The sequence below is a fragment of the Oncorhynchus gorbuscha genome, linkage group LG25 (assembly GCF_021184085.1).
Source record: "Oncorhynchus gorbuscha isolate QuinsamMale2020 ecotype Even-year linkage group LG25, OgorEven_v1.0, whole genome shotgun sequence".
NCBI classification, from domain to species: Eukaryota; Metazoa; Chordata; class Actinopteri; order Salmoniformes; family Salmonidae; genus Oncorhynchus; species Oncorhynchus gorbuscha.
Window position 1 is genome coordinate 16,237,959 of NC_060197.1, and position 27,161 is coordinate 16,265,119.

A 27,161-nucleotide genomic window follows, 5' to 3' on the forward strand; every position below is an offset into this window, starting at 1 on the left:
GCAATAAAGGAATGTTTAATGGGGACGGAGATGATGATGCCGAGATGTGAGGTAGGGATGCGCTGCATTTATGTGGAATTGAAGGTTCTGCTTTATTAGCCAAATGGAATTGGGTTCCTTAGGGAGAGGGGGTGAGCAGAGTGGGAGCTATAAACACAGCAGATCGGTCCCACACACACTAGTCCAGGCCATAGTCACTTCTACTGGGCGTCTTGCTGGTGCATGTTCGGCATGTGTTACAGGTCAGTTGGCTTTGATGGTAACCATGGCAACTGCTTTAAATTGCAGCAAACTGTGGGACAGGATTTATTGGAACATTTGCATTAATGAACTTGGCATTACCCTTTTACTCCTGTAATTTGGCTTTCAGTGTAGATGCCGTTTCTGTGTTGGTGCGGTGTTGAATCAGGGAGCAGATTGTCCCCATGTGTGAAGTCAGTGCTACTGGGGCAGGGAGGTAGGATATTACCATCGTGATAAACAATCACATTTGTGGCCATGGCTGTTTTCGTCAGACCTTGAAGCATGTCAGGGGAGGGGGAATACCAGTCAAACATGACAATCGCCTGCCATTCCATTCTTTAAGTAAATGCATCTTCCACATCTTTGACCTTTTCATCGACTCCTCTGGGAGATCTATTCGGAATTGCAATTTATTTACATTTATCCTTGTAATGCCCTCATGCCAGCCTCAAAAGGTCCACTGGTAGAGTAATCTCCCTCCAATCTGTCTGACTCAGGTTGATAAGGGTAATACGGCTCAACCTCACAAAGTGTTCCACAAAAGGTCACGCGTGTTGACTGCAGCGCATTGCTCAGAACAAGAGGACATTGTGTTATTGTGCACCCGTTAGGTCTACAGGGAGCGTCCGTAAGGGACAGTTATCGCCACACACCAAGCCCAGACCAGCTTTGAAGAATGGATGGAGAATGACGGGAGAGTGAAAGAGCAGGGGGTGTGCGAGGTACATACGTATGTGACATAGTACACCATTTTCAGGTACCACTTTTGGTTTGTGAGTGCTACTTTTAGAACTACTGGCTAAAAAGTAAATGGAGCATCACTCACTCTGAGCCGTTGCGCCCGCCCTGCCACGTCATTGGATAACGCTGGGCAGGTGTCTTGATAGCGGTCATTCAAATGCGAGGGCCTGAAGCTCATTGGCTAGAACTAGGGATTTCAAATCAAACTTTTTGTCACATGCGCCAAATACAACATGTAAACCTTACCGTGAAATGCTTACTTACAAGCCCTTAACCAACAATGGAGTTCAAGAAAGAGAGTTATATTTATTTTTTACATACATATATACGTGTATAAAGTAACAATAGAATGGCTATATACAGGGGGTACCGGTACCAAGTCAATGTGCAGTGGTACAGGTTAGTCTAGGTCATTTGTACATGTAGGTAGAAGTAAAGTGACTATGCATAGACAATAACAGCAAAAACAGTAGTCTGTGTGGCCAATTGATTAATTGTTCAGCAGTCTTATGACTTAGGGGCAGAAGCCGTTAAGGAGCCTTTTGGTCCTAGACTTGGCGCTCCGGTATCGCTTGCCATGCGGTAGCAGAGAGAACAATCTATGACTTGGTTGACTGGAGGCTTTGACAATTTTGGGGGCTTTCCTCTGACATGGCTAGTATATAGGTCCTGGATTTCATGGCAAATTGAGGTAAGGCATTCATTCTGCTCATAGACTATGCATGTATGAACTACACATTGACACATCTGCTCCCTGGGTGCCGAACACGTGGATGTCGATTAAGGCAGCCCTCTGCACCACTCTGATTCAGAGGGGTTGGATTAAATGTGGAAGAGACACTTCAGTTTAATGCATTCAGTTGTACAACTGACTAGGTGTCCCCCTTTCCTTTCCAAAGCGGTAGGTTTTAAAAAAAAATTTTTTTTTAAAGATACTTTGTCACCAAAGTACCGGAACATGTCTTTAACTACAAAGAAAAAGAGGGAAGTGAGAGAGAATGAGTACAGTAAAATATGCATTTGGGAGAGGAACATGTTCTGGACCATTTGGACTATTCGGAGCAGCAGTTGTACTGTCACGGTCACAGGCAGACCTGGCTGCAGCTCAGAACCATGATGGGCGGTGGCGCAGTCATGCAGTAGAGCCTGCCAGTAAAGACCACTGCTCTGGCCATGGTCCAGTGAGGAATGCATGCAGAGCTCCTATGGAGCACAGAGGGTCAGAGAAATGGTGAATACACCTCTTACCCTGGCAAGAAAACACAAGACATACACAGAGTGTATAAAACACTAGGAACACCTGCTCTTTCCAATCGGTGTAGGGAGGAGACAGGTTAAATAAGGATTTGTAAGCCTCGAGACAATTGAGCCATATATTCTGTATGCAACATTCAGAGGGTGAATGGGAAAGACAAAATATTTAAGTGCATTTGAACAGGGTATGGTAGCAGGTGCACCGGTTTGAGTGTGTCAAGAACTGCAACGCTGCTGGGTTTATCACTCAGCTTCCTGTGTGTATCAAGAATGGCACACCACCCAAAGGACATCCAGCCAACTTGACACAACTGTGGGAAGCATTGGAGTCAACCTGAGCCAGCATCCCTGTGGAACACTTGTCACCTTGTAGAGTCCATGCACCCAACGAATTTAGGCTGTTCAGATGGCAAAAAGGGGGTGCAACAACATTAGGAAGGTGTTGCTAATGTTTTGTACACTCAGTGTAGTGGGTAAGAGACCGTTAATTCCAGCAGAAAATGTGATCTTCGGTCTACATGACAGACAAATTAAGTTGCGCACTTCCACTGTTAATATGAAAAGCATCAGATGTGAATTGCGGTGCAGGAGCGAGTCAGAGATATAGCACTAGTAAATTACCTATAGCAGAAAGGGAAATTTGTGTTATGAGTTAGAGTGGTTTAGAGGGACCATTTTTATTCATGAAAACATTATAGAATTGGCATCAGGACTAATTCTGAGCTGTATAGTATTTGTATTAATGTCTGGTGGTGGTGCTTTTGGGGGAAATCATCCTGAGGTTTGTTAAGCACATGCCTAACTTCAGCGTGTCTGTCTGAGCTGGATTCATTTGCTATGTTATAAGACTACCGCATCTGAGGTATTAGAAGGTCTGATTGAAGTACAGTAGCAAGGGTCTTCAGTGGAAAAAAAGTGATTCAATTGTGTAGGTGCGCGCATGACACGTCGGTCTCAATTCTGGGGTCGATTTTGGTGTACATATGAGGTACACGCTACTTTACGTGTGTGAACCTGTGTATGTGTACAGAGTGAGTGTGTGTTTAGGTGACATGAAACGTCTGTGGTTGGTTTTGGTTCAGTAATCTACATCGCGGAGGTAATCTAAGGAGAGCCAGGCCCCGTCACACTGCGTCTGCCTCAGGACTCAAGAAGGTGTCTGGGTAGGGCTGGTTATGGTAGCTTACGGCACAGAGAATTAGAAAAAGAATAATATACAAGTATCTGCTGATGAAATATCCCTGCTCCATCTGAGAAACTGACCGCAGGTCTGGGGGGGGGGGGGGGGGGCAGCGAGGAATGCAGAGGGAGGACGGGCCCCTGCAGTCAACCATGACAGGGTTAGGAACTCCCACTGCCGGTCTGCTACAAAATAGTATGGCTCTGGATAAGCAAGGTGCATTGGCATTCAGTTTAGGTCTTGGTGCTACACAATGCATGAACATACAAATGTAAAAGCAGGTGAGCATGGTATGTTAATCAAAAACAAATCTACAGAGACAAATTTGTTCTCGTCTCTGGAAGTGTTCGAGGACAGTGAAATCCACACGTCTCCAGGTATGGAGGAACTTACTGTGTTCAATTGAAGAGTTTAAAATTCCAAAACGCTATATACACAAACATTTGTGAAAATGTAAATGAGCTTTTATTGTTTATAGAAATTATGAAATAGAACGGTGCGTTTCACCATCTAATCATGACATAGAGTTGTTCAATACAGTAATATGAGTTCTGTATGTAAAACATTTACACTTGACATTTTAGTATGAACGACAGCACAACGGTCAACCTGATCTAGTCCTGTGGTAGCTCTAAGACTCTACAGACTCTTATATACACTAGTAATCGCTTTGCCAAAACATGCCTGTTGTCCTTGGCATGCCTGAAAAGCACTTTGCCCTCTAAACACAGCTGAGTACTTACACCACCCTGAGGGACCCCAAGTCAGATAAGACAGGCATAGTGAGGTCTCTGGGAGCTGTCAAACAGTATAACCGATCCTGCCCTTCACCTAATTAATCCAGCACCTATAATGTGAGTGGGGGTGTTTTCATTGTACGTTGCATGCACATAACAGGTAAACAAGCGGCCATATTGAATCGCCCAGCCCAGTTCAGGCAGACAGGCATTTGCTCATTCACATCACAGCGTATTGCTGCCAGCATGGCTGGGCAGGATGCTGTTTCCCATTACCCTAATCACCTCCCTGATTGGATTTCAGTTCATTCGTCATAGGAGGAGCAGGACTGTGGAGAAGAAACCTTTGGCTGTGCTGATCGGAGACCTTTTGCTGTGGCTAATCATGCTCCATTGCTATAATCGTGAAACACTTTGCCAGACCAGTGTTTCTGCTTTAAGTTCAGCAGCTGGGCTGGAGGGGTTTGGCAGAAATAGCAAAAAAAAAGCACAAAGAAAAAAAAAAAAAAAAAAAACAGGTGACGGCACGTTTTGGACGCGCCTCTTGCACAAACGAGAACGCACCATATATGCTCAAAAACATGCCTACCTCTACGCCATGGCAGAAAATAACAAGGGCAGAACCACTTGAAGTCATCTGATAGCCAGTAACAGAAAGTCCTACTAATGTCATCATAAGAGTACAAAGTCATGTACAAAAGTGTGTATCTTCACATTATGCTTTAAAAAAAATCTAAATGTAAAAGCTGTTTGTGCTCCCATATAAGTGCATGTACAGTTACATTGGCATCGGCCGCATCAAAACCCACAGAGTAATAGTGCACTTGTTACGGTTGTAACGGCGTTCGTCTGTTGAAGAAGAGAGTCGGACCGAAATGCAGCGTGTTGGTTACTCATGCCTTTAATGAATGAAAACGCGGTACATGAAATAACTGAAACTAAATACAAAAACAACAGAACGGACCGTGAAACTAATTACAGTCTATCTGGTGACTACAACACAGAGACAGGAACAAACACCCACGAAATACAAAGCGAACTCCGGCTACCTAAATACGGTTCCCAATCAGAGACCACGATAAGCACCTGACTAATTGAGAATCGCCTCAGGCAGCCAAGCCTATACCACACCCCTAATCAGCCGCGATCCCAAATAATACAAACCCCAATACGAAACACAACATATAAACCCATGTCACACCCTGGCCTACCCAAACATATAACAAAAAACACAAAATACAATGACCAAGGCGTGACAACGGTTTAGTTGATATATGACAAACAAGCTAAAACCATGCACTTCTAAGAAGTTCCAATTGGATAAAAAAGTCTGAAACCACAGAACTGTGAGAAAGTGTGCTCCCTTGATAGGCCAGTAGAGGAGAGGTGGGGGAAGTGTTTAGGGAGCGCACCCGTAGCCAGATGTCAAGGGTCAGAATGCTGAACGGATCATGGCCCTTCTTTATGCAGCCCTGCACGGACGGAACAGCAGGAGCCCTATAAACCGACCAGGACACGCACGGACACAGAGAGCAGTTTGAGAGCCGTGCGAACCAACTACTCACATGTACAGTACATGTCACACACAATTTATGTTATAAAACATAATGCCTTTAATCTGAGGTCCTTAGGAAACATGCCGTTTATCCGATATGGTTATCTTCAGGAATGTGTCTCAAAGCATATAGGATTTTTAAGATTTGTTTTCAGTTAGTCTTCCGGCTAAGAATAAAATGGAACATTTTCACAAGTAGTCATTATTAGCCCAGCTTAGGCACCAATACAGAATTGCTTATAGACTGCACCAAATCCTGAGTAGGCAGTGATAAGCTATACTACTGTAGGACTTAGGGGAATGTGTGTCAAGCAAAGGACAACAGCCGTATCTTAATGAAGTTATCTACATTTTCCCCACCATTGGTTCTCACCACCCACATGAAAAAAATACTATGGAATAAAAACTGTAGTATTCACGGTAGTGTTTTTGTAGACTCAACTGCAGTATTTACAGTTAACTTTAGTATACAATGCATTTGGAAAGTATTCACATCTTGACTTTTCACATTTTGTTACTTATCCAAAAAAAAAAAAATGATTCCCCTCAATCTACACACAATACCCCATAATGACAAAGCAAAAATAGGTTTATAGAAATTGGTATTTACATTTTTTGTATTTAAAAACCTGAAATATACATTTACATAATTAAAATAAGACCCTTTACTCAGTACTTTGTTGAAGCAACTGTGGCAGCAATTACAGCCTTGGGTATGATGCTATGATCTTGGAACACCTGCATTTGGAGAGTTTCTTCCATTCTTCTCTACATATGCTCTCAAACTCTGTCAGATTGGATGGGGAACGTCGCTGCACAGCTATTTTCAGGTCTCTCCAGAGATGTTTGATCGGGTTCAAGTCCGGGCTCTGGCTGGGCCACTCAAGGACATTCAGAGACGTGTCCCGAAGCCACTCCTGTGTAGTCTTGGCTGCGTGCTTAGGGTGAGTGCAAAGGTGAACCTTCACACCAGTTGGAGGTCCTGAGCGCTCTGGAGATGGTTTTCATCAAGGATCTCTGTACCTTACTCCGTCCAGCTTTCCCTCAATCCTGACTAGTCTCGCAGTCCCTGCCTCTGAAAAACATCCCCACAGCATGATGCCAGGTTTCCTCCAGATGTGATGCTTGGCATTCAGGCCAAAGAGTTCAATCTTAGTTTCATCAAACCAGATAATCTAGTTTTTCATGGTCTGAGAGACCTAAAAATATCCACTCCCCATCCAACATGACAGAGCTTGAGAGGATCTGCAGAGATGAATGGGAGAAAGTCCCAAAATACAGGTGTGCCAAGCTTGTAGCATCATACCCAAGAAGACTCGAAGCTGTAATCACTACCAAAAGGTCAAAAAAGTATTGTGTAAAAGGTCTGAATACTTATGTAAAATGTGATTTCAGTTATTTATATTTTTATAAAATAGAATTTTATAGAATGTAAAAAAAAAAAAATGGAAACGTTTTTCTTTGTCATTATGGGGTAGTGTGTATGAGGAAAAACAATTTAATCCAGTTTAGAATAAATGTGGAAAAAGTCAAGGGGTCTGAATACTTTCTCAAGGCACTATACTGTAGACACACCTTGTGTCTTAATAAAATCAACTCTGCATTGATCTTAAAATGCTTTAATCTTACAGTTTGATGAACTAAGACAAATGCCTCAGGAGTGCGCCAGAGATCTATATAACCAGATGAAAAAATCCTTAACCTTATCCGAGCATCCTCCTCTCAGTCTTGCTGGCTTTTGCAGATTTAAAAAATATATATAATTTATTTAACTAGGCAAGTCAGTTAAGAACAAATTCTTATTTACAATGATTGCAACAACACATCATCAGTAGGGTAAAACTAACCTGTCTCACGACAGTCTAAACCCAGGTCACGTTCCCTGTTAGTGGGTGAACAATCCAACGCTTGGTGAATTCTGCTTCACAATGATAGGAAGAGCCGACATCAAAGGATCAAAAAGCGACGTCGCTATGAACACTTGGCCGCCACAAGCCACAATTGCCTTGTTCAGGGGCAGAATGACACATTTTTACCTTGTTGTTGTTGGATCAAATCCCCAAGCTGACCTTTCGGTTACTGGCCCCAAAACAGATTCTGCCATTCCTCTCATAAAGTTGCCGGTAATAAGCAACAGGAGGAGTTGGCAATTTATCTTACAATTTCTACCGTCTGTGTGCCAGCTATGGTTTTCATTTACAAATGTTGGTGATTTTTTAAATCATTTTTAATAACATAGCTCAAAATCATTGTCATATGGTTCATCAAAATTCTATCCAAATCTAAATGAAAATGATTTACAACCCCTAAAAAGTAACGTCTATTGTCAACTATGTCAAAATAGCCGACATAAAGCCAACGAATAAAAATATTGCAGCCTGCAGGTAGGAAATCTCCTGATAAAAATAAATGTCCTATAAAGTCACATTGGCTACACGTGGCCTGGCTGCAACTTTAAACATTTTACCAACCAACTTGTCTGCCCGAAGCTTGCAACATTGTATAAAATATTCAGTTTCTTGCAACAGTGAGCTCAGGACAGACAGCTGTAAGCTATTTGCGCAAGGGATAAGAAGCCGTGCTTAACTTGGGTAGGAGCTCACCAGAGCGGAGTACAGGCACCTCAAAATGTTCTACTGCTTGAGCCCCTGTTCCTCTTAAAGACAATTAGCTCAAAAGTATTGTGGAGCTCCTGCACCTAAACATGAAACAGTACTAGCACCCAAAATGAATACCCGGAACCTATTTCAGTCCAAGTCAAGTACTGACAAGTAAATCAGGCAGTCCTATTTCCACTGGACTAGAGCATGACATTTTACCCTTTCACACTGAGTGGTTATCAAAAGGGAGAGAGCTGGAAAGATTTTTCAAATACATTGCGGCACTACTGTTATTCTCAATGGACTTGGTTTGCTTGCTGTTTGAGGTGAAGAAAACAACTTCGAGAAGCTCCAAAGCTCATTAGTAGTGGTGCAGTAAGGCAAATCAGAAATACTATCAGATCCCCAAATAGGCACATTTATTTGCCTACGTTTGTGAACAGGCCAAGTAGCCTACTTCTACGAGAAGGGGAAGACTGGAATAATATTGAATACATTAAAATAAATTACCATAACCAAAGTAACAAACATTGTAGATTAGAAATTATATGAATTAAAGGTAAATGTATTACTGGTGATATATGTAAATGGGGACTTGATACACTAAAAAGTGTATAAAGTTATGAAACAAATGTGCATAAATTGGCGGGAGAGAGATGTGCATCTGGGCGCATGGTCAATCCGATGTCTGCATTGGCCATGCAGCATTTACGGTGATATCAGGTCATTCATACTTCACGGAGCAGTGCAGAGCTGTTGTCAAATAAGTGAGTTTGCGTTAATACAGGATGTACCACCAACATACCATCAACCAATCATGGCAATATGGAGCTATACAGAGCCCTCCGCGTTATTACAACATTTATGAGGCGCATGGCGATACGGAGATCGATTTGGCCTCTGCATGCTCCGCAATTGCGTTTCAAATCAAGCATATATTGGCTTTTAGTCTAGGCCTCCACAATTGATTAGTTCACTGATATGGGCATAAATAAATACATATTTTTTTAAAGAGTACAGGTCAAAAGTTGACACCTACTCATTCAAGGTTCTTTATTTTTACTATTTTCTACATTGTAGATTAATCATGAAGACACCAATACTATGAAATAACACATATGGAATCATGTAGTAACCAAAACAAAATATATTTTATAATTTGAGAATATTCAAAGGAGCCACCCTTTGCCTTGACAGCTTTGCACACTCTTGGCATTCTCTCAACCAGCTTCCCCTGGAATGCCTTTCCAACAGACTTGAAGCAGTTCTCACATATGCTGAGCACTCGTTGGCTGCTTTTCCTTCACTCTGCAGTCCAACTCATCCCAAACCATCTCAATTGGGTTGAGGTCAGGTGATTGTGGAGGTCAGGTCATCTGATGCAGCACTCAATTACTCTCCTTCTTGGTCAAATAGCCCTTATACAGCTTGGAGGTGTGTTGGGTCATTGTCCTGTTGAAAAATAAATTAGTCTCACTAAGCGCAAACCAGATGGGATGGCGTATCGCTGCAGAATGCTGTGGTAGCCATGCTTGTTAAGTGTGCCTTAAATTCTAAATAAATCCCTGACAGTGTCACCAGCAAAGCACCCCCACACCACCTCCTCCATGCTTCACGGTGGGAACCACACATGCGGAGATCATCAGTTCACCTACTCTGCGTCTCACAAAGACACGGCAGTTTGAATCCAAAAAGCTCAAATTTTGGACTCGTCAGACCAAAGGACAGATTTCCCCGGTCCTGATGTCCATCGCTTGTGTTTCTTTGGTTTGCAAAGGGACAGAAACTTTCCAGTAAATTTCCAGAATTTCTCTGGCATTTTTCCATGGGAAGTTAAGCTCGAGAATTGGGGGAATTTTGCTTAAATTCATCAAAACAAAGTTAGCTTATAACATGTGTAACCCACAATGGTTCATTAAGGCAATTCTAGGTCTTGTGGAATATTTTTGGTTAAACTATCCCCGATGCAATGGAATTGCAACCCTCTGCATGCACAGTGCACTCTTCCATCACATGTGCAGATAATTCTCAAGATCTTGCACACTAATGAGATGCTATTGAGCCCACACTACTACACTGTCTGAGCCAAGGACTACATGCATTCTGGTAAGTTTTGATTACAATACTGGGTGGGGTGAATATATTTTAAATTATGTTTTGTTAACTAGTAAATAGTAGCCTACAGCAGTGTGTTTAAATCATTTCTAACAAGTTAACCATTTCTGTTTGTTAGATTTTGCTACCATGTGGGTTTTAGCTTGCCAACTGAGTGTTAATTCACCTGTTTCCATACATGTTTAATTTTAAAACATGTATCTTACAAAGGAATTGTTTAATCTAACTGCTTAACTATTTATCTGTACATGGAATTGTATTTGGGTTAGTTTGACTAATTTTTTTCCAATCTTTACAAGAAAATGCCACAGGAAACATCTGATGTGTGGAGACATTTCACTGCAGCTAATGTAGAAGGAAAAGCTGTGTACATTTGCAAATATTGTGCCAAATCATATGTGAAGAACGCAACAAAAGATGGAGAATAATCTGGCCAAGTGCATAACGTTCCCTCAGCGCTCACAACAAGCAACCTTTGACAAAAGTCCCTCTACTTCTATTCGAGGTCAGACACTTTATCGATAGCAACAGCTCTTGGTCCTCCTGGAATCAGACATTTTTTAACTCAATGGAGGAACGTAGTCAGAGAAATGCTGATGAATGTCTTGCTCGAGCTGTGTATGCAACTGGTTCACATCTGATACTCACATGCAATGTGTATTGTAAGAGATTTCTGAACGTTCTTTGCCCAGCCTACACCCAACCAGACATGCTTTATCTATTAATTTACTGGATGCAAAGGTCAACATAGTTCAAGTGAAGGTCAAGCAAATAGAGAAAGCAGACTATATTGCAATCATCTCTGATGGGTGGTCGAATGTTCGTGGGGAAGGAATAATTAACTACATAATCTCAACCAGTATTCTACAGACACAAGGAATAGCAGACACACCGGTATCTACATTGCAGATGAGCTGAAGGCATCAATGGCCTTGGACCACAGAAGGCATTTGCACTGGTGACAGACAATGCAGCAAACATGAAGGCTGCTTGGTCTAAAGTGGAAGAGTCCTACCCTCACGTCAATTGGCTGTGCTGCTCATGCATTCAATCTGCTCCTCAAGAACATCATGGCACTGAAAACAATGGGTACACTCTACAAGAGAGCCAAAGAAATGGTTAGGTATGTGAAGCATCATCAAGTTATAGCAGCAAGCTACCTCACCGAGCAGTGAGAAGAATAATAGAACCACATTGAAGCTGCCCAGCAACACCCGTTGGGGTGGTGTTGACATCATGTTTGACAGTCTCCTGGAGAGGAAGGAGTCTCTCCAAGAAATGGCCATATCACAGTCTGCCGATATGGACAGCCCCATCCAGGATCCTCCTGGATTATGTATTTTCGGAGTGGTAAGCAGCATGAAACCTATAGCAGCAGCCATTACACAGATTGAGGGAGACAATGCCATCCTGTCTGATGTTCAGACTCTGCTTGCAGATGTAAAAGAAGAAATCCGTACTGCCCTGTCCACTTCACTGTTGCTCCAAGCAGAGGAAACTGCAGTTCTGAAATACAAAAAGCGTGAAGACCTCTGCCTGAAGCCCATACACACCGCAGCGTACATGTTGGACCCCAAGTATGCTGGCAAGAGCATCCTATGGTGTCATCACTACCGTGTCTCGCCACCTTGGCCTGGATGAGGGCAAGGTTCGTGGCAGTCTGGCATAGTACACTTCCAAGCAAGGGCTTTGGGATGGAGAAGCAATATGGCAGTCGTGCCAACATCTCATCAGCCACCTGGTGAAAGGGACTTTGTGGATCTGAGGCTCTTTCCTCTGTTGCCTCCATCCCCCTCCAAATCCCACAAATATCAGCTGCCTCAGAGCGCAACTAGTCCTCGTTTAGGAACACACAGGCTGACCAATACAAGGGTTGAAACATTGGTGGCCATCCGAGAAAATGTGAGGCTTTTTGAGCCTGACAAGCCATCCTCAACAAGGTTGGAAAGTGACAGCGAAGATGAGGCCTCAGAGTCTGACATTGAGGAGGTCCAAGGTGAAGAGATGGAAGCCTGAGAGGAAGACAACCAAAACTTTAGTTTCTAGACTATCATTTTACAGATGCATGTTGAAAGTTTTTGGGAGATGCGATCATTCAATATTCCCTTTTGATGTTCAGTGAAATCATCCCATGTGAAAAGTCAAAGCATTTACATTTCAATACGTAACTAAATTGTTTATTTTTTCCTATTGGAAGGCGTTAATCATTTGCAATTATGTCTACTTATGATAAGGTAAAAGGTTTATGTTTCTGTCTACATATATGGTAAATATATCCAATGTAAAAAACATCTACATTTAAATGGTATTAATATTAATTCCCATTTATTACCGTTAATTCCCACAGAAAGTTTCCACCTCTGAATATTCCCCAAAATGTGTAACCCGTCTCTTCTTCTTATTGGTTTCCTTTAGTAGTGGTTCCCTTGCAGCAATTCGACCATGAAGGCCTGATTCACACAGTCTCCTCTGAAGTTGATTTTTTTATATTTTTATTCTTTAACTAGGCAAGTCAGTTAAGAACAAATTCATATTTACAATGACGGCCTATGATGTTGAGATGTGTCTGTTACTTTAATGCTTGAGTTCATTTGAGCTGCAATTTCTGAGACTGGTAAGTCTAGTGACCTTATCTTCTGCAGCAGAGGTAACTCTGGGTCTTCCTTTCCTGTGGCATTCCTCATGGGAGCCAGTTTCATCATAGCGCTTGATGGTTTTTGCGACTGCCCTTAAAGAAACTTTCAACGTTCTTGAAATGTTCCGAATTGACGGACCTTCATGTCTGAAAGTAACGGACTGCAGTTTCTCTTCGCTTATTTGAGCTGTTCTTGGCATAATATGGACTTTGCCCTATTTTTTAAATACCATCTTTTGTATAAAACCCTTACCTTGTCAAAACACAACTGATTGGCTCAAACACATAAAGGAAAGCAATTCCACAAATTAACTTAACAAGGCTCACCTGTTAATTGAAATGCATTACAGGTGACCACCTCATGAAGCTGGTTCAGAGAATGCCAAGAGTGTGCAAAGCTGCCATCAAGGCAAAGGGTGGCTACTTTGAAAAGTCTCATATAAACAAATCAAAATATATTTTATAACCCTTTCTTGGTTACTTCATTCCATGTGTTATTTATGTATGTAGGAAACAGTTAAAATAAAGAAAAACCTTTGAATGAGCAGTTGTTTCCAAAAGCTCTACTAAAACAATCGAACAGTCGACTAATTGGGATTAGCCCTTATTGTGAAGTATAGTATTCTACAGAATTCTATAGTAATTACTGTAGTGTTTTTCATGTGGGCATTGACTCTTTATTGCAGTCAATCCATGGTAATTGACTACATAACACAGGCAAGCAATACAATAACCTCAGTGACAGACAGCCAGGCAGGCATCCACCTCCCAGACAAGCAACGACAGAAAGGCATGATACACAACCCTACAACCCGTCTAGTCTAGCCACGGTGTATCCTTGACTTAACTTCAAACTGCTTCAAACTACACAAGGCCAGAATGTTTCCTTAACATTTCCTGTACAACTGCCAGATCCAACCCAGTAGGTCATTTTTTCAGATGTGTAAAGAAGAAAAACATTCATTATCGAGATAAAGTATCGTAGCAATGCCAGCATAGAGCCGAGTAGTACATTACTAGCCTGGTCCCAGATCAATGTTATGCAGATGGCAAGACGGCACAAACAGATCTGGGACCAGGCTAGTGCATTCCCCAGAAGGCTGTGAAACAAGCAGTGGTCTGACACTCCATAGCAGCATGCACCTCATTAGCTGATCTAATTGATTAAATCAGGACCTTTAAACCCTGCTACATGAAGGAAGAGCGAGGCAGGCGGTGATGTCAACTCCCAAACTACCAGAAACACAGCTCCACTGCAGCCCACAGAGGAAGAAGTTGGTATGTAAAGAAGTTGTGTGAACACTATTCCATTTTGGAATCTTGCTGTAGTATGGAACACAGAGCAAAATTGAGAAGTCTGAGAAGTAGTGTTTGAGCTGAGAGGAAGGATACAGAGGTAAAAAGGTTGGGTGCTTTCGATACTGAACTTCTTTTCAGAGGTATTCACAGACATGTTTTGCATGACAGTAATAGCCAGTCCTTGTCATATAATTTCCCACCGGCTCCATCATCTATTGTGACATCCCTTTGACTGAAAGCAAATGCGCGCACACACACACAACTACAATGTAGCTGATGGCTGTTGAAGGGAATAACTGGAGCCATTGTCCGGACCCACTGAGGCAGACTGAAGATGCGTGGGCAAATGCGTCAGAACAGCGCTATTGACTGCCATACAGGGGCCGCTCTCTTTACCTCTCTCCATCTATTTGTTACCTTACCTGACCACTTTGGTTCCTCCTCTTATGGCCTGCATATCAATCATACACCCAGAGTTCATGTACGAAGCCAGGTTGATCTCGGAGAACTCCGCCTGTGAAACAAGGAGAAAAACGCCACGCTGAGTTATACACATTCACTGGGCGATAGAAGTATTAAATTACTGTAAAACACAATTTACATGTGTGTCTATAGGCCTGAAACATCAAAAAACAGTCCTAACTTTCAACATAAAAAGCCTTTCTGGCGTTCTGTAAAAAAAATACATCTTTGAACTATACGAGTAAAACATTCCACACACACACACACACACGCTTAGATATGAGTGGGAAACATCAAATTACTTTGCAACAGATAACACCCATCACTGATAACCTGTCGTCATGTGAGTGGTAGGCTCTACCACTTAAGCTCCAGTCACCCCTTCTCTAGGGGCATGAGGGACCATAGAAATAGAGTTACTATAACGAGAAACCCCAAGTCAATGAGGTCAATGGGTGGTAATACTATTTCTCTACTATATTATGGCAGACCAGCTACATCTACTGTCTACTATATTATGGCAGACCAGCTAGATATGTCTATTATATTATGGCAGACCAGCTAGCTATACTATTTCTCTGTGATGGGTGGGAGAGAGCGCTTCGTGCGAAAGAGAGACTAATCAAGTTATCCAGAGTCTGTCTGTGGCCTCCCAGAGAGGGCAGGGCAGCAGAGGCCTTGTGACAGGGAGGGAGGCTTGAGCCCAGGCAGCTACTTAATGACTTGATCAAACTCCCAGGCAGAGCAGAGATCCTCTCTGGAGGGGAAGGGACACTGCAGCTTGGCCTGTCTGGAAGAGAGCTCTGGGAACAGAGGGACTAGAATGGGGCATTAGGGGACAAGTGCCTCCATTGTCTCATGTAATTACAGGTTTGAAATAGATTTGCTCCAGAGATTTAGCTCCAATGAATCCGGTTTTAGTCTCACTTGCTGACCGTGTTCTCAGGACAGCACCTTGCAAGGGGACGTGTTAAACGCATATTGCACCCAAATTTAATAAATTCATAGTAGATTCCAAATCTACATACAGCCACTTCAACCCAGACACAGGTCACATACATTATTAGCCATTAGTACATTTTGCTGCAGGGTAAATAGTGCACAGTACATTCAGGAACATGCACAATGGGTGTGGCCCTTTGGGGAAACTTGGTATTGAGACACAGCCACTTTCCCCATCCATGGTGAACCCAAGAGCATAATATCCAAACGCATGACATTCTCCATGTATGGCATATCTGCTAAAGTCAGGGCTGATAAAATACACCATATTTATGATTGATAACCACAGAGAGACTGGCCAATAAATGATGCTGTCCTAAACCAGGAATCAGGAAGGAATTAAACTCTACATTTAAAAACTCATTTGACATATTTTTTAAAAATAAAATCCCTGCAGTTATTTCAGTTTGGGATTGTTTTTGATCATTTGCTGGGTTCATGCCTTTGTTTTTGGCCTTGGTGACCTTGTTTGGGTGTTGGTACCATAACAGCACCCTAGACCCACTCCGATTCGCATACCTTCCCAACAGATGATGCAATCTCAAATCGCACTCCACCCCACCCTTTTTCACTTGGACAAAAGGAACACCTATGTGAGAATGCTATTCATTGACTACAGCACAGCGTTCAACACCATAGTACCCCCAAAGCTCATCCTTAAGCTAAGGACTTGGACTAAACACCTCCCTCTGCAACTGGATCCTGGACTTCCTGACGAGCTGCTCCCAGGTGGTAAGAGTAGGCAACAATACATCTGCCAAACACGACTCCAACACCATCATTAAGTTTGCTGACGACACAACAGTGTTAGGCCTGAACACCGACAATGAGATGGCATATAGGGAGGTCAGAGAACTGGCAGTGTGGTGCCAGGACAACAACCTCTCCTTTAATGTGAGCAAGACAAAGGAGCTGATCGTGGACTACAGGAAAAGGCAGGCCGAAAAGGCCCCCATTAACATCGACGGGGCTGTAGGGAGCGGGTCGAGAGTGTCAAGTTCCTTGGTGTCTACATCACCAACGAACTACCATGGTCCAAACATACCAAGACCCCCCCCCCCCCCCAAGAGACTGAACAAATTTGCCATGGGTCCGCAGATCCTCAAAACGTTTTACAGCTGCACCAGAGAGCATCCTGACTTCTAGTGTTTGTCATTTGTGCACCAGCATTGCCAGCAAAAGCCCTTCAGCTATATGGGTCTCTGCAGAGTGGATACTTAGTAGGAAAGGATGCAGGCTAGGGCCTGCATTTATTTTAATAGAAAACAGTGTCTTCTGTACAGTTTGTTGCAACCAATATACTCCAGAATCCTAATCAAAATTGCTCAATAAAAAAATGCCTTCCTTTCAACTCTGTGGCCAGCACAAACAAAAACTATGGGAGTGCATGTCTTCCAGAACAATGTGCCAACTTAAGAAAACAGTATTTTATTTTCTGTGAACCCACCCTCTTTTTATTATTGTGTTGCGCTCACAGAGGAGTAGAGAGCAGGGGGCGAGCAGGGGTAAATGCCCTAATCTTATTTACAGGACAGCAAGGCGCCACTCCCAATGTGCCTCAAAGACACAACACACTGGAACCTGGCTCCCTTCCTCTCCTTAGCTCCTCTCCACTGATACCCGCCTCTCAACGAAACATCTGTGTGCTCGGCACAATGCTTTGCCGTCGCCAAGAAAGACTCTTAAAAGACATGACACACACACACAAATGCAGAGAAACACACAAACATCTACACACATGCCACACATTCCAGTACACAGATCTGCAATCTGGCAAATTGCAATCCCTAAAGAGGGGCAGACGTTGACATTTGCTGTGACCAGATAAAACCAGAAGTGTGGGCTAGTTTCTGGCAACAACCAAAAATGCTCCACAACTCCTGCTATTGGCTGGCTGAGTGAGGCCCTATGTCATGGGACAGTTATGGATGAGAAATTTGTGTGACTGGGGAGAGTGCCCGGGACACGGGCCGTTTGACAGTGCCATGGTTACCATCAGGGTAATAGATTCAGTTGTGTGTTAGAGCAGCTCTCACCCTGGGAAAGGAAAACAGGACAGGATACATGGGAACTGCCTTCTCTCCCCTTTAACTGCCCCCAGTGCACAAAATCTGCCTTCCTCTAAACGCCACTGCTATCGTCATTGATGTCATTTAAAGGTGGATCTCTGTTGGCAGAACAATTGCATTATTTCTAAAAATGTGCCAGGAGGCTGTAGTACAGTCGGATGCTGGTACCCAACATACCAATCACTCCGGCCAGAAAGCCATCTTTCTAGGACTCTTCTCACAGTGCCTAAATGTGACTCACACCAAATAATGGCAACAGTTGTCTACCACAACCTTTTAATAGTCGAGGAACAGGATCTAAAGTACTCCTGTCCTAAATGTTTGGTTGTTAAAAACCCTACCCTGGCCTCAAGAAGAGTGTTCCATGATTTAACTGATTAAAGTCTCTCGGGGCTCTGTAGTGTTCCATCCTTGTAGCGGTCTCGGGCAAATCTTATGCATGTGCACTCTAACTTGTGCACAAATTCCTCGACTAACCGGTGCCCCCACACATTGTACCAGTACCCCCTGATTATATAGCCTCACTATTGTTATTTTACTGCTGCTCTTTATCTGTGACTTATTTTTTAGGTATTTTTTCCATTGTTGGTTAAGGCTTGTAAGTAAGCATTTTATACCTGTTGTATTTGGGGCATGTGACAAGTACAATTTTATTTGAATTAGTGTATGAGAGTGTTTGTGTATTTTAAATTCTATTAGACCCTCTGAACAGCTGGTGGAGGGTATAAATCAGAATGCTGAGAGCACTCTGCCCAACTGTACCACACACACAGGGCCCCAGGACAAGTGGACAGCACATAACACACAGCAAGACTCCAAATATCCCCCTCATCTCCCCTTCTGGCCCTCACTAACATCACACAACACTAATCTGAAATCTTGGGAGTATTTTTAGAATTCTGCTAATGGGTGTCATTGAGGTTCAGGTGCACAAGATGCCTTTCGCTATGGTCAGGTGACAAACATGTAAACGATAACTTTGGTGGTCTGGAGTAAAACCACATGCAAATCTAAAGCATTATCCCAACATTCATAGGGTGATAAGTGATTTTACTCGAACTCCGCCAGCTTCTGCTGGCAAAAAGCCTGTGATTGATATTGACATCTGCAACAGTTCTAGAACAATTCAGTTCTGTATGAGGTGTCATGCTCTTAGTACACAGGGTACTGATAAACAAACTCCTAGAACTGTGGCAAACCCTCTTTCACAGAAAGGATTCTCTGCTGACCCCTTCATGTCTGAGCTGCATTTAGCCTTAACCACCTGCTCCTCCCCCCTACCATGCAATCATTAAAGGGCCCATTATATCTCCTGTAAAATAAACAGCCTGACCAGATCCCTCTCGATATATATACACACACACAAAAGCAACAGTCAGAGTGGGAAACCTAAAATAGCTCCTGGTGATAAAAATAGATGTGGGATAGGCAAAGGAAGGCACCCATCTTGTGGTTTCTTTTGGGTCCAAACACAGCCGTTTTTTCTACAGCAGAAATGACTTGTTTACTTGGACTAGACACACTTCACCTCATTTATCTGAACAAACGTGTGCAGCATAGTAAGCCAGGAGTCTGAGAGCAACAACCTTTCCATAATAGCGACCTTCGTATCGCCTATATAGGGCAGAGCTGCACTTGCTCAAGTTGGTCAAGAAAGGGCAGCAGGAGTCTTTGTACAGTTTGCCAGTGCTGAACATCAATCTTGTAACAACACAGATGCCCTGAACCTCTTGCCGGGGGGGGGGCGTGAGACTATTACTAAGGTTAAGGAAAAACAAGGTGGAGGGGAGCAGAGCAGGAATTCTGTCCTCACTGAGGTCATAGGCCTGGTGAGCAGATGTTTTCCCTTCTGACCCGTCTAGAACTCGTTGGACGGTGGATGGGAACCAAGAGAAACAGGCTTTTATACAGTCGCAATCGAACCTCCCGGACGTTCTAATCACGTAATTTGCCCAATTACGTAAAATGTAATACTCCCCTCCTCTACTCATGAACAAGGGTTGTCGAGTACCAACATGCACCCAGTAGACGGCTATTATTCCATTTGGAATCATGTCTGTGACGTTAGTGCCGCATTGACGCAGATGAAGCAAGCAAGCAGCCTTGGGAAAAAACATCACTCACAGGGGAAAGAAACTGAAAGTCATGATGGAGATCCTCAGCTTGGCACTGCGTAGCCCCCAAGCAGAGAAAGGCAGCACACATCCAATAGACTTCAAAAAGAGACAAACGGGCACTGTGGGAGATCGGGGAAAAAAAACACAAGCCCTGTGTATACCCCTTTAGAGCACATCAGCAAACTGAACACACAATATCTCCTAGCACAAGTGTGTAGAGGATAAGAGTGGGCACAGTCAAAAGGTGCTGGGTATCTTGGAGCACTTACTGAGATTGATAAGACTCCAAGAGGGTAAGTCAATGAGGATCTGGGCAGCAGCTCAAGGCAGATCTGTGCCAAATGAAAACCCTGGGAACGAGCTGTGTTGGATGTGCCTGGCACGAGGCAGGATACCTGTGGTACCTAGGGCAACATCTGGCCTCAAGAAGGTCTAGCAAATCAGACAACATCTTTTTACTTACTGAACTTGCAGCTTGGAAAACTGACATTGGGGGGGGGGGGGGATTTGTTCACACTTATCGTATACGCCTACTTGCAGACATGGATGAAGCTAGCTTCACGCTAGATGATAACGCTCATTCTTATGGAACTTGTGAAATTTAGGGAGCACAATGTTGCATTTGATTAATGTTAGGTGGGACCAAACTTGCAATAGATGCACTGCTCTCAGTTCCATTCATGCAACCCAGTGAAACATGAGCGTGAAGAGTATATGCAAGGACTATTCAGGCACAAGGTGACACCGATATAGAGCTTAGCTATAAGCTGAATATGAAAAAGGCCCAGAGCTCTGTAATCTGCATAGTGTAATGTAGTGTGTTGAAGACATTTTGTAATCTGTGTTTAAGTGTTTTATACATGTCAAGGCTTCAATAAAGTAAACCTTCAAAGCAGGGTCTCGGCCGTGTGGAGGATTGATTTATGACAACATGCTCACAACTGAAATATTTTAATGGGGTTGGGGAAAGGGACACACACACACACAAAATTTGTGCACACCCCTTCAAATGAGTGGATTCTGCTATTTCCGCCACACCCGTTGCTGACAAGTATAAAAATCGAGCACACAGCCATGTCATCTCCATAAACAAACATAGGCAGTAGAATGGCCTTTACTGACGAGCCCAATGACTTTCAACGTGGCACCGTCATAGGATGCAACCTTTTCAACAAATCAGTTAGTCAAATTTCTGCCCTGTTAGATCTGCCCCGGTCAACTGTAAGTGCTGTTATTGTGAAGTGGAAACATGCAGCTGAGCAGTTGTTCCTCCTACGAAGTGGTAGGCCACACAAGCTCACAGAATGGGACCACAGTGTGCTGAAGTGCGTAAAAATGTGTCTCTCAGTTGCAACAGTCACTACGGAGTTCCAAACTGCCTGTGGAAGCAATGTCAGCACAATAAAGCTCGCCGCAAATGGACTCTGGAGTAGTGGAAACGCGTTGTCTGGAGTATGAATCACACTTCACCATCTGGCAGTCCGACGGACGAATCTGGGTTTTGTGGATGCCAAAATAACACTACCTGCCCCAATGCATAGTGCCAACTGTAAAGTTTGGTGGAGGAGGAATAATGGTCTGGGGCAGTTAAGGTTTGGGTTGGACCCTTAGTTCCAGTGAAGGGAAATAAAGTTACAGCATACAATGCCATTCTAGACGATTCTGTGCTTCCAACTTTGCGGCAACAGTTCAGGGAAGGCCCTTTCCTGTTTCAGCATGACATTGCCCCAGTGCACAAAGAGAGGTCCATACAGAAATGGTTTGTCGAGATCGGTGTGGAAGAACCCTGACCTCAACTCCATCGAACACCTGCGGGATCAATTGGAAAGCCGACTGCAACATCAGTGCCCGACCTCACTAATGCTCGCGGCTGAACGGAAGAAAGTCCCCGCAGCAATGTTCCAACATCTAGTGGAAAGTCTTCCCAGAAGAGTGGAGGCTGTTATAGCAAAAGGTGGACAAACTCCATAGTAATGCCCATGAGTTTGGAATGAGATGTTCGACGAGCAGGTGTTCACATACTTTTGTTCATGTAGTGTACCAGACCTCAATAGGCCTCCTTCTCTCCCTCAGCTATCAGACGCTGCTATGGGTGGCCTGTACACTGCCTGTGCCTCAGACTGGCACCTTATATGGCAGCAGCTGGGTGAAGAGCAGGAGAGAGCTAGCTAAGGTTGGCGTTGGGCACAAGTTGAGTTCAGAGCAGAGTGAGAGACAGCACTGCAGAGCTAAGCTAAGGATGTAGGAAAGGGAGGAAAAGAGCGAGAGAGCAAGGTGGCTCTGTTTTTAACTGGAGTTTTCAAAAAAAAAAAAAAGGGCTCATCATCCCATCACATTGATCCAACTTTTCACACAGGGATTGGATTTCCTTCATGCTTGAGCTTTATGTTAGATGTACTACAAACAACCGGCGAGGGGTCCGGCTGGGCTGTGTAGGGCGGGAAGGTTGGAGGCAGTGGGCAAATAGCATCTGACTTGTTACCCTGCGAGGAGGACTTCTGGGAAACAGCAGAGGGTCTGGCAAAAAGAACAAGGGTTGTTGGGGCTGGGGGTGGGGGTTTAGGGGGCTTGAGGGTGCGCCCCCCATAGCGGTCCCGTCACTCTTGATTTAAGGGTCCTAATTAAGAGCCGCCACATGTTTTTATTTGGGTTTGCTCTCAGCAACGCCACAAACTGCTACAAAAAAGCAGAGCCCCCATATTTCACATCTCTTTTTAAAAAAAACATGATTTTAACTCAGAACTCCAAGCCCCACTCGCCCGGCTACAGTCTCAATATTACCCAGAATGAGATGTGAAAACAACAGAGTGTTGAGCAAACAGACAGCGTATAAAGTCCCTGGTCTGGTCTTTTGTAGTTCGCTTTTTCCTTCTTCAAATAAATCCACCACTTAATTTCAAAGACAACGACTCCGGTCTGCCCAATCGCTTGCGGATGTATGGCCAAAATTTTAAGAGGGAAATTAGATGTTATCTACCCACTGAAAATACTATGTCTAGACAGTTGCGTATTTTTGCATATACATTGGCACTGACGGCATATTTTCATATATATATATATATTTTTATACAAATGCCATTAAAAAACTGCCGTTTTTGTGCTACACGGTTATGAACTGGTTACTTCAGGGGATAGTTGGTCTGACAAAACTTTTGTAAAAGAGCTACCTGATGGGAGAATCAGAGAAACCATTAGGATGTGTTAAAGTGCAGAATGAAAATCAAAACTACGGTCATTACTAGCTTCTGATTAAAATAAAAAGCGTTGACTCAGAACTGTAAGGGACTGCTTCTGACACGAGTCCAATAAACATTTAAATCCTCCCTGCATGTAATCCAATGCTGAGAAGACGAGTACATAAAAATAAGTCCATTCCATCAGGCAGCCAAGCACATACTGTACACACACACACACACACACACACACACACACACACACACACACACACACACACACACACACACACACACACACACACACACACACACACACACGAGCATGCCAACATGATAACAGGCTAACTGGGGCATGGGAGTAAAAAGGCCTTGTACTTAGTGTCTAATAAGTATGTAATACCTGCTGCTACCCCAGCTGTTAAAGCTCTCACATGCTATCCTAATGGTTCTCGAATAAACAGCTTGGATTCCTAGTGGATGATGGGGTAAAAAAAAAAAGAATTGTGAAAGACGTGGGTCAAGTCAGTCACCCAGGGGAAAAAAAAATAAAAAATCAGCTGAGCTAACATAACCCAATCCCTCATCTGAGCCATCTCCAGCCACATGGAGAAGTCATCAGTCCCTGCAGCTCTAATGCCACCAACCTGCTCCACCCGGATGTCGTACTCCCCGTTCAACTTCTTCCCTCGGAAATACTTGGCCCTGTGAAGAAAGAAATGGGAAAGAGACTAATGAGACAAGATCACAACTTTCAGAGCTTAAAACCTTTCACCACACAGTAGCCTAGGTGAGTTTCTAGACAGGAAAAGATTCTCTACAGGCTTGATATGACCCGTGTAGAGACGACTAGAAAAATAGCTTCTCCAGTATCACCTAAATTCTGTATAATTAGAAGGTATCCGTTGTAGTGGCCACCTGTGTATACCATTACTTTTTTTCACCAACAGAGAAAAGTATGTAGTCACAACAGTATGCAGTCAAAACAACCTCAATAATCTGTTCATTTGAAGGTGAACGGAAAGGCTCTGGAGCAACGAACCGCCCTTGCTGTCTCTGCCTGGCCGGTTCCTCTCTTTCCACTGGGATTCTCTGCCTCTAACCCTATTACAGGGGCTGAGTCACTGGCTTACTGGTGCTCTTTCATGCCGTCCCTAGGAGGGGTGCGTCACTTGAGTGGGTTGAGTCACTGATGTGATCTTCCTGTCTGGGTTGGCGCCCGCCCCCCCCCCCCCCCTTGGGTTGTGCCGGAGATCTTTGTGGGCTATACCCGGCCTCGTCTCAGGATGGTAAGTTGGTGGTTGAAGATATCCCTCTAGTGGTGTGGGGTAGAGGTCGACCGATTATGATTTTTCGACGCCGATACCGATTATTGGAGGACCCAAAAAAAGCCGATACCGATTAAAAAAATAACAATAAAATAGTCCGGTTTATTTTTATTTTTAATTTAATTGTAATAATGACAATTACAACAATACTGAATTAACACTTATTTTAACTTAATATAAAACATCAATAAAATCTATTTTGCCTCAAATAAATAATTAAACGTTCAATTTGGTTTAAATTATTCTCCAACACTTTGTTTTTGCATTAAGTAATATGTGCCATGTAAAAAAGCTAACGTTTAAGTTCCTTGCACAGAACATGAGAACATATGAAAGGTGGTGGTTCCTTTTAACATGAGACTTCAATATTCCAAGGTAAGAGGTTTTAGGTTGTTAATATAGTATTTATAGGACTATTTCTCTATACCATTTGTATTTTATATATCTTTGACTATTGGATGTTCTTATAGGCACTATAGTATTGCCAGTGTAATTCCTGAGGTGCTGACTTGCTGCACCCTCGACAACTACTGTGATTATTATTATTTGACCATGCTGGTCATTTATGAACATTTGAACATCATGTCCATGTTCTGTTATAATCTCCACCCAGCACAGCCAGAAGCCTGGTTCCTCTAAGTTTCTTCCTAGGTTTTGGCCTTTCTAGGGAGTTTTTCCTAGCCACCGTGCTTCTACACCTACATTGCTTGCTGTTTGGGGTTTTAGGCTGGGTTTCTGTACAGCACTTTGAGATATCAGCTGATGTACAAAGGGCTATATAAATACATTTGATTTGATTGAGGAAGGCTGAAATGTCAAGTTTTCCAATATAGCTTGAGACCATTGACATATTTGTTTCCATGATTACAGCATTGTGGTCCTTGTATAGTACTATACAAGCAAACCTTCCCAGACTAAAAACCGGCTGAGCATCATAATCAGTCAGAACATCATATCTGCCACCTATTAGGCACCTCATCAAGAAACAGCGAGTGGGGAAAACGGAGGCGGATCTCAAATCAAAAGTATATTACAGATATAACTCAATGCCCCTGAATAGGACTCAATGTCCCTGTACACAAACAGTAACAGTGGTGCCCTTTTTCTGTCTGAAAACATAATTTCCTGTTCCTAACCGTGACATCCTTACAGGCCAGGCATCAGGCTTCACCGGCATCATCAAACACCATAGGCAGGAAACCTGATGACACTTTTAGACAGCCTTGAAACAAACACACACCCACCCACCCACAAAAACACAAGGAACAAACGAGGCAGAAACCGACGGGGATGGTGTCACTTTAAAAAGCGAAGGGGGTGGACATTCACATTAATCTGGACATTTCAGATATACTACCTCTCGTGCACACTTTCGGGCGTTAAGAGCTTTATGTTTATAGCTTGTGTCTTTGCCAACACTCTGTGGGTCCAGCCGGTGAACTCTCAACCCTAGCAGGCCTGGGCCAGTTATCAATCTGTCAAGGGCTACATGCTAGCTGTTGGTGTGTGTGTGTGTGTGTGTGTGTGTGTGTGTACGCGCGCTCAGGCTGTTAAGGATTTAGAGTAACTGCCTCTAAACTTCTTTGGGATTGCACATTTTCTGTTCTCACATTTTTGTCTTGGTGTCTTTTCAGTGACAGAAAAAAAAATCATCCAAGCTTCTCGCATTCGTTCTGGGCTCTTATTGCAACTTTCTACTAATCACTCCTTTCATGGCTGGCCCAAGAACAAATTACTTGGAAGGACATTTAATTCCCATGGTGGGGTTTAAAAAATACAAATCTATTAAAAATTGTTTTTTTAAAGGACCACCTGTGTGCACGCACGTTGCACAATAATAATTATTTTTTAAAATAAAATTAAAAATAGAACCTCTGGGCCTCGATAGACCCGCTTCAAGCTAATGAGCAGTCATTATGGCTGCAACATTTTAACAGTGTAATTAATACATTTTCTAAATGGAAAAATCACTTCTTGGGTAACAGAATACCATTTTTTTATTAGTTTGTTACTGTTGGACAGGTCTCAAACCTTTTCTTGCACAAGAGCTACTTTTAAAATTATGAAACATGTTCAGAGTAACTTTGAATATTTCATAAGCACTTTGTATTTTCCTGAATTCCATTTTCCTTGGTTTGGGATTTTTTTTCTCCAGATTTTCACTCTAATATTAACAATTATTTCTTAGAGAATCAATGAAATTGGAGCTTCAGAGTCCATTTCAATGCTTAAATTACAGAAGAAAAAATGTTAGGGCGGGAAAAAAAAGATTTTTTGTGTAACACCCCTTTGTTTGTGCATTTTGTGAGATGTTTGTGTTGCTGTATAGGTCATGACAGAACTCGCAAAACACCCATCCGATTGATACAAATAATCGTTATACAATTCTGCCAGGTAAATCTACGGCATCATTACCGCTAAGTGACTGAGACAAACACACACACACTCCACACCAGACACACAGGGACAACATTGCTGGAAATTAATTGTGTTATTGTTTAGTTCAAATTGCCTTAAACTAGGGATAATGTCAAAATGGATTAAATTGGATAGTAGCCAGGAGCTTAAAGGTGTCTGACACTCAGTTTGTGGTTGAGTTCTCATTCCCAGCCCAAATCAGAAGTGCCCTGACCGCAAGGCCTTCTACATGA

The 27,161-nt window shown here is 43.0% G+C and overlaps 1 protein-coding gene across 1 annotated transcript in view; it reads right to left on the bottom strand.

Annotated features, from left to right (window-relative positions):
* The window catches only part of LOC124013805 (synapsin-3-like), a 124,076-nt gene that overhangs the window by 72,529 nt on the left and 24,386 nt on the right, over positions 1 to 27,161 (bottom strand). The window contains exons 3-4 of the mRNA XM_046328342.1: positions 23,830 to 23,887; positions 14,782 to 14,873 (exon numbers count right to left, since the gene is read on the bottom strand). Coding sequence (XP_046184298.1) covers positions 14,782 to 14,873; positions 23,830 to 23,887 — 150 coding nt within the window. The remainder of the gene's footprint in view (positions 1 to 14,781; positions 14,874 to 23,829; positions 23,888 to 27,161) is intronic.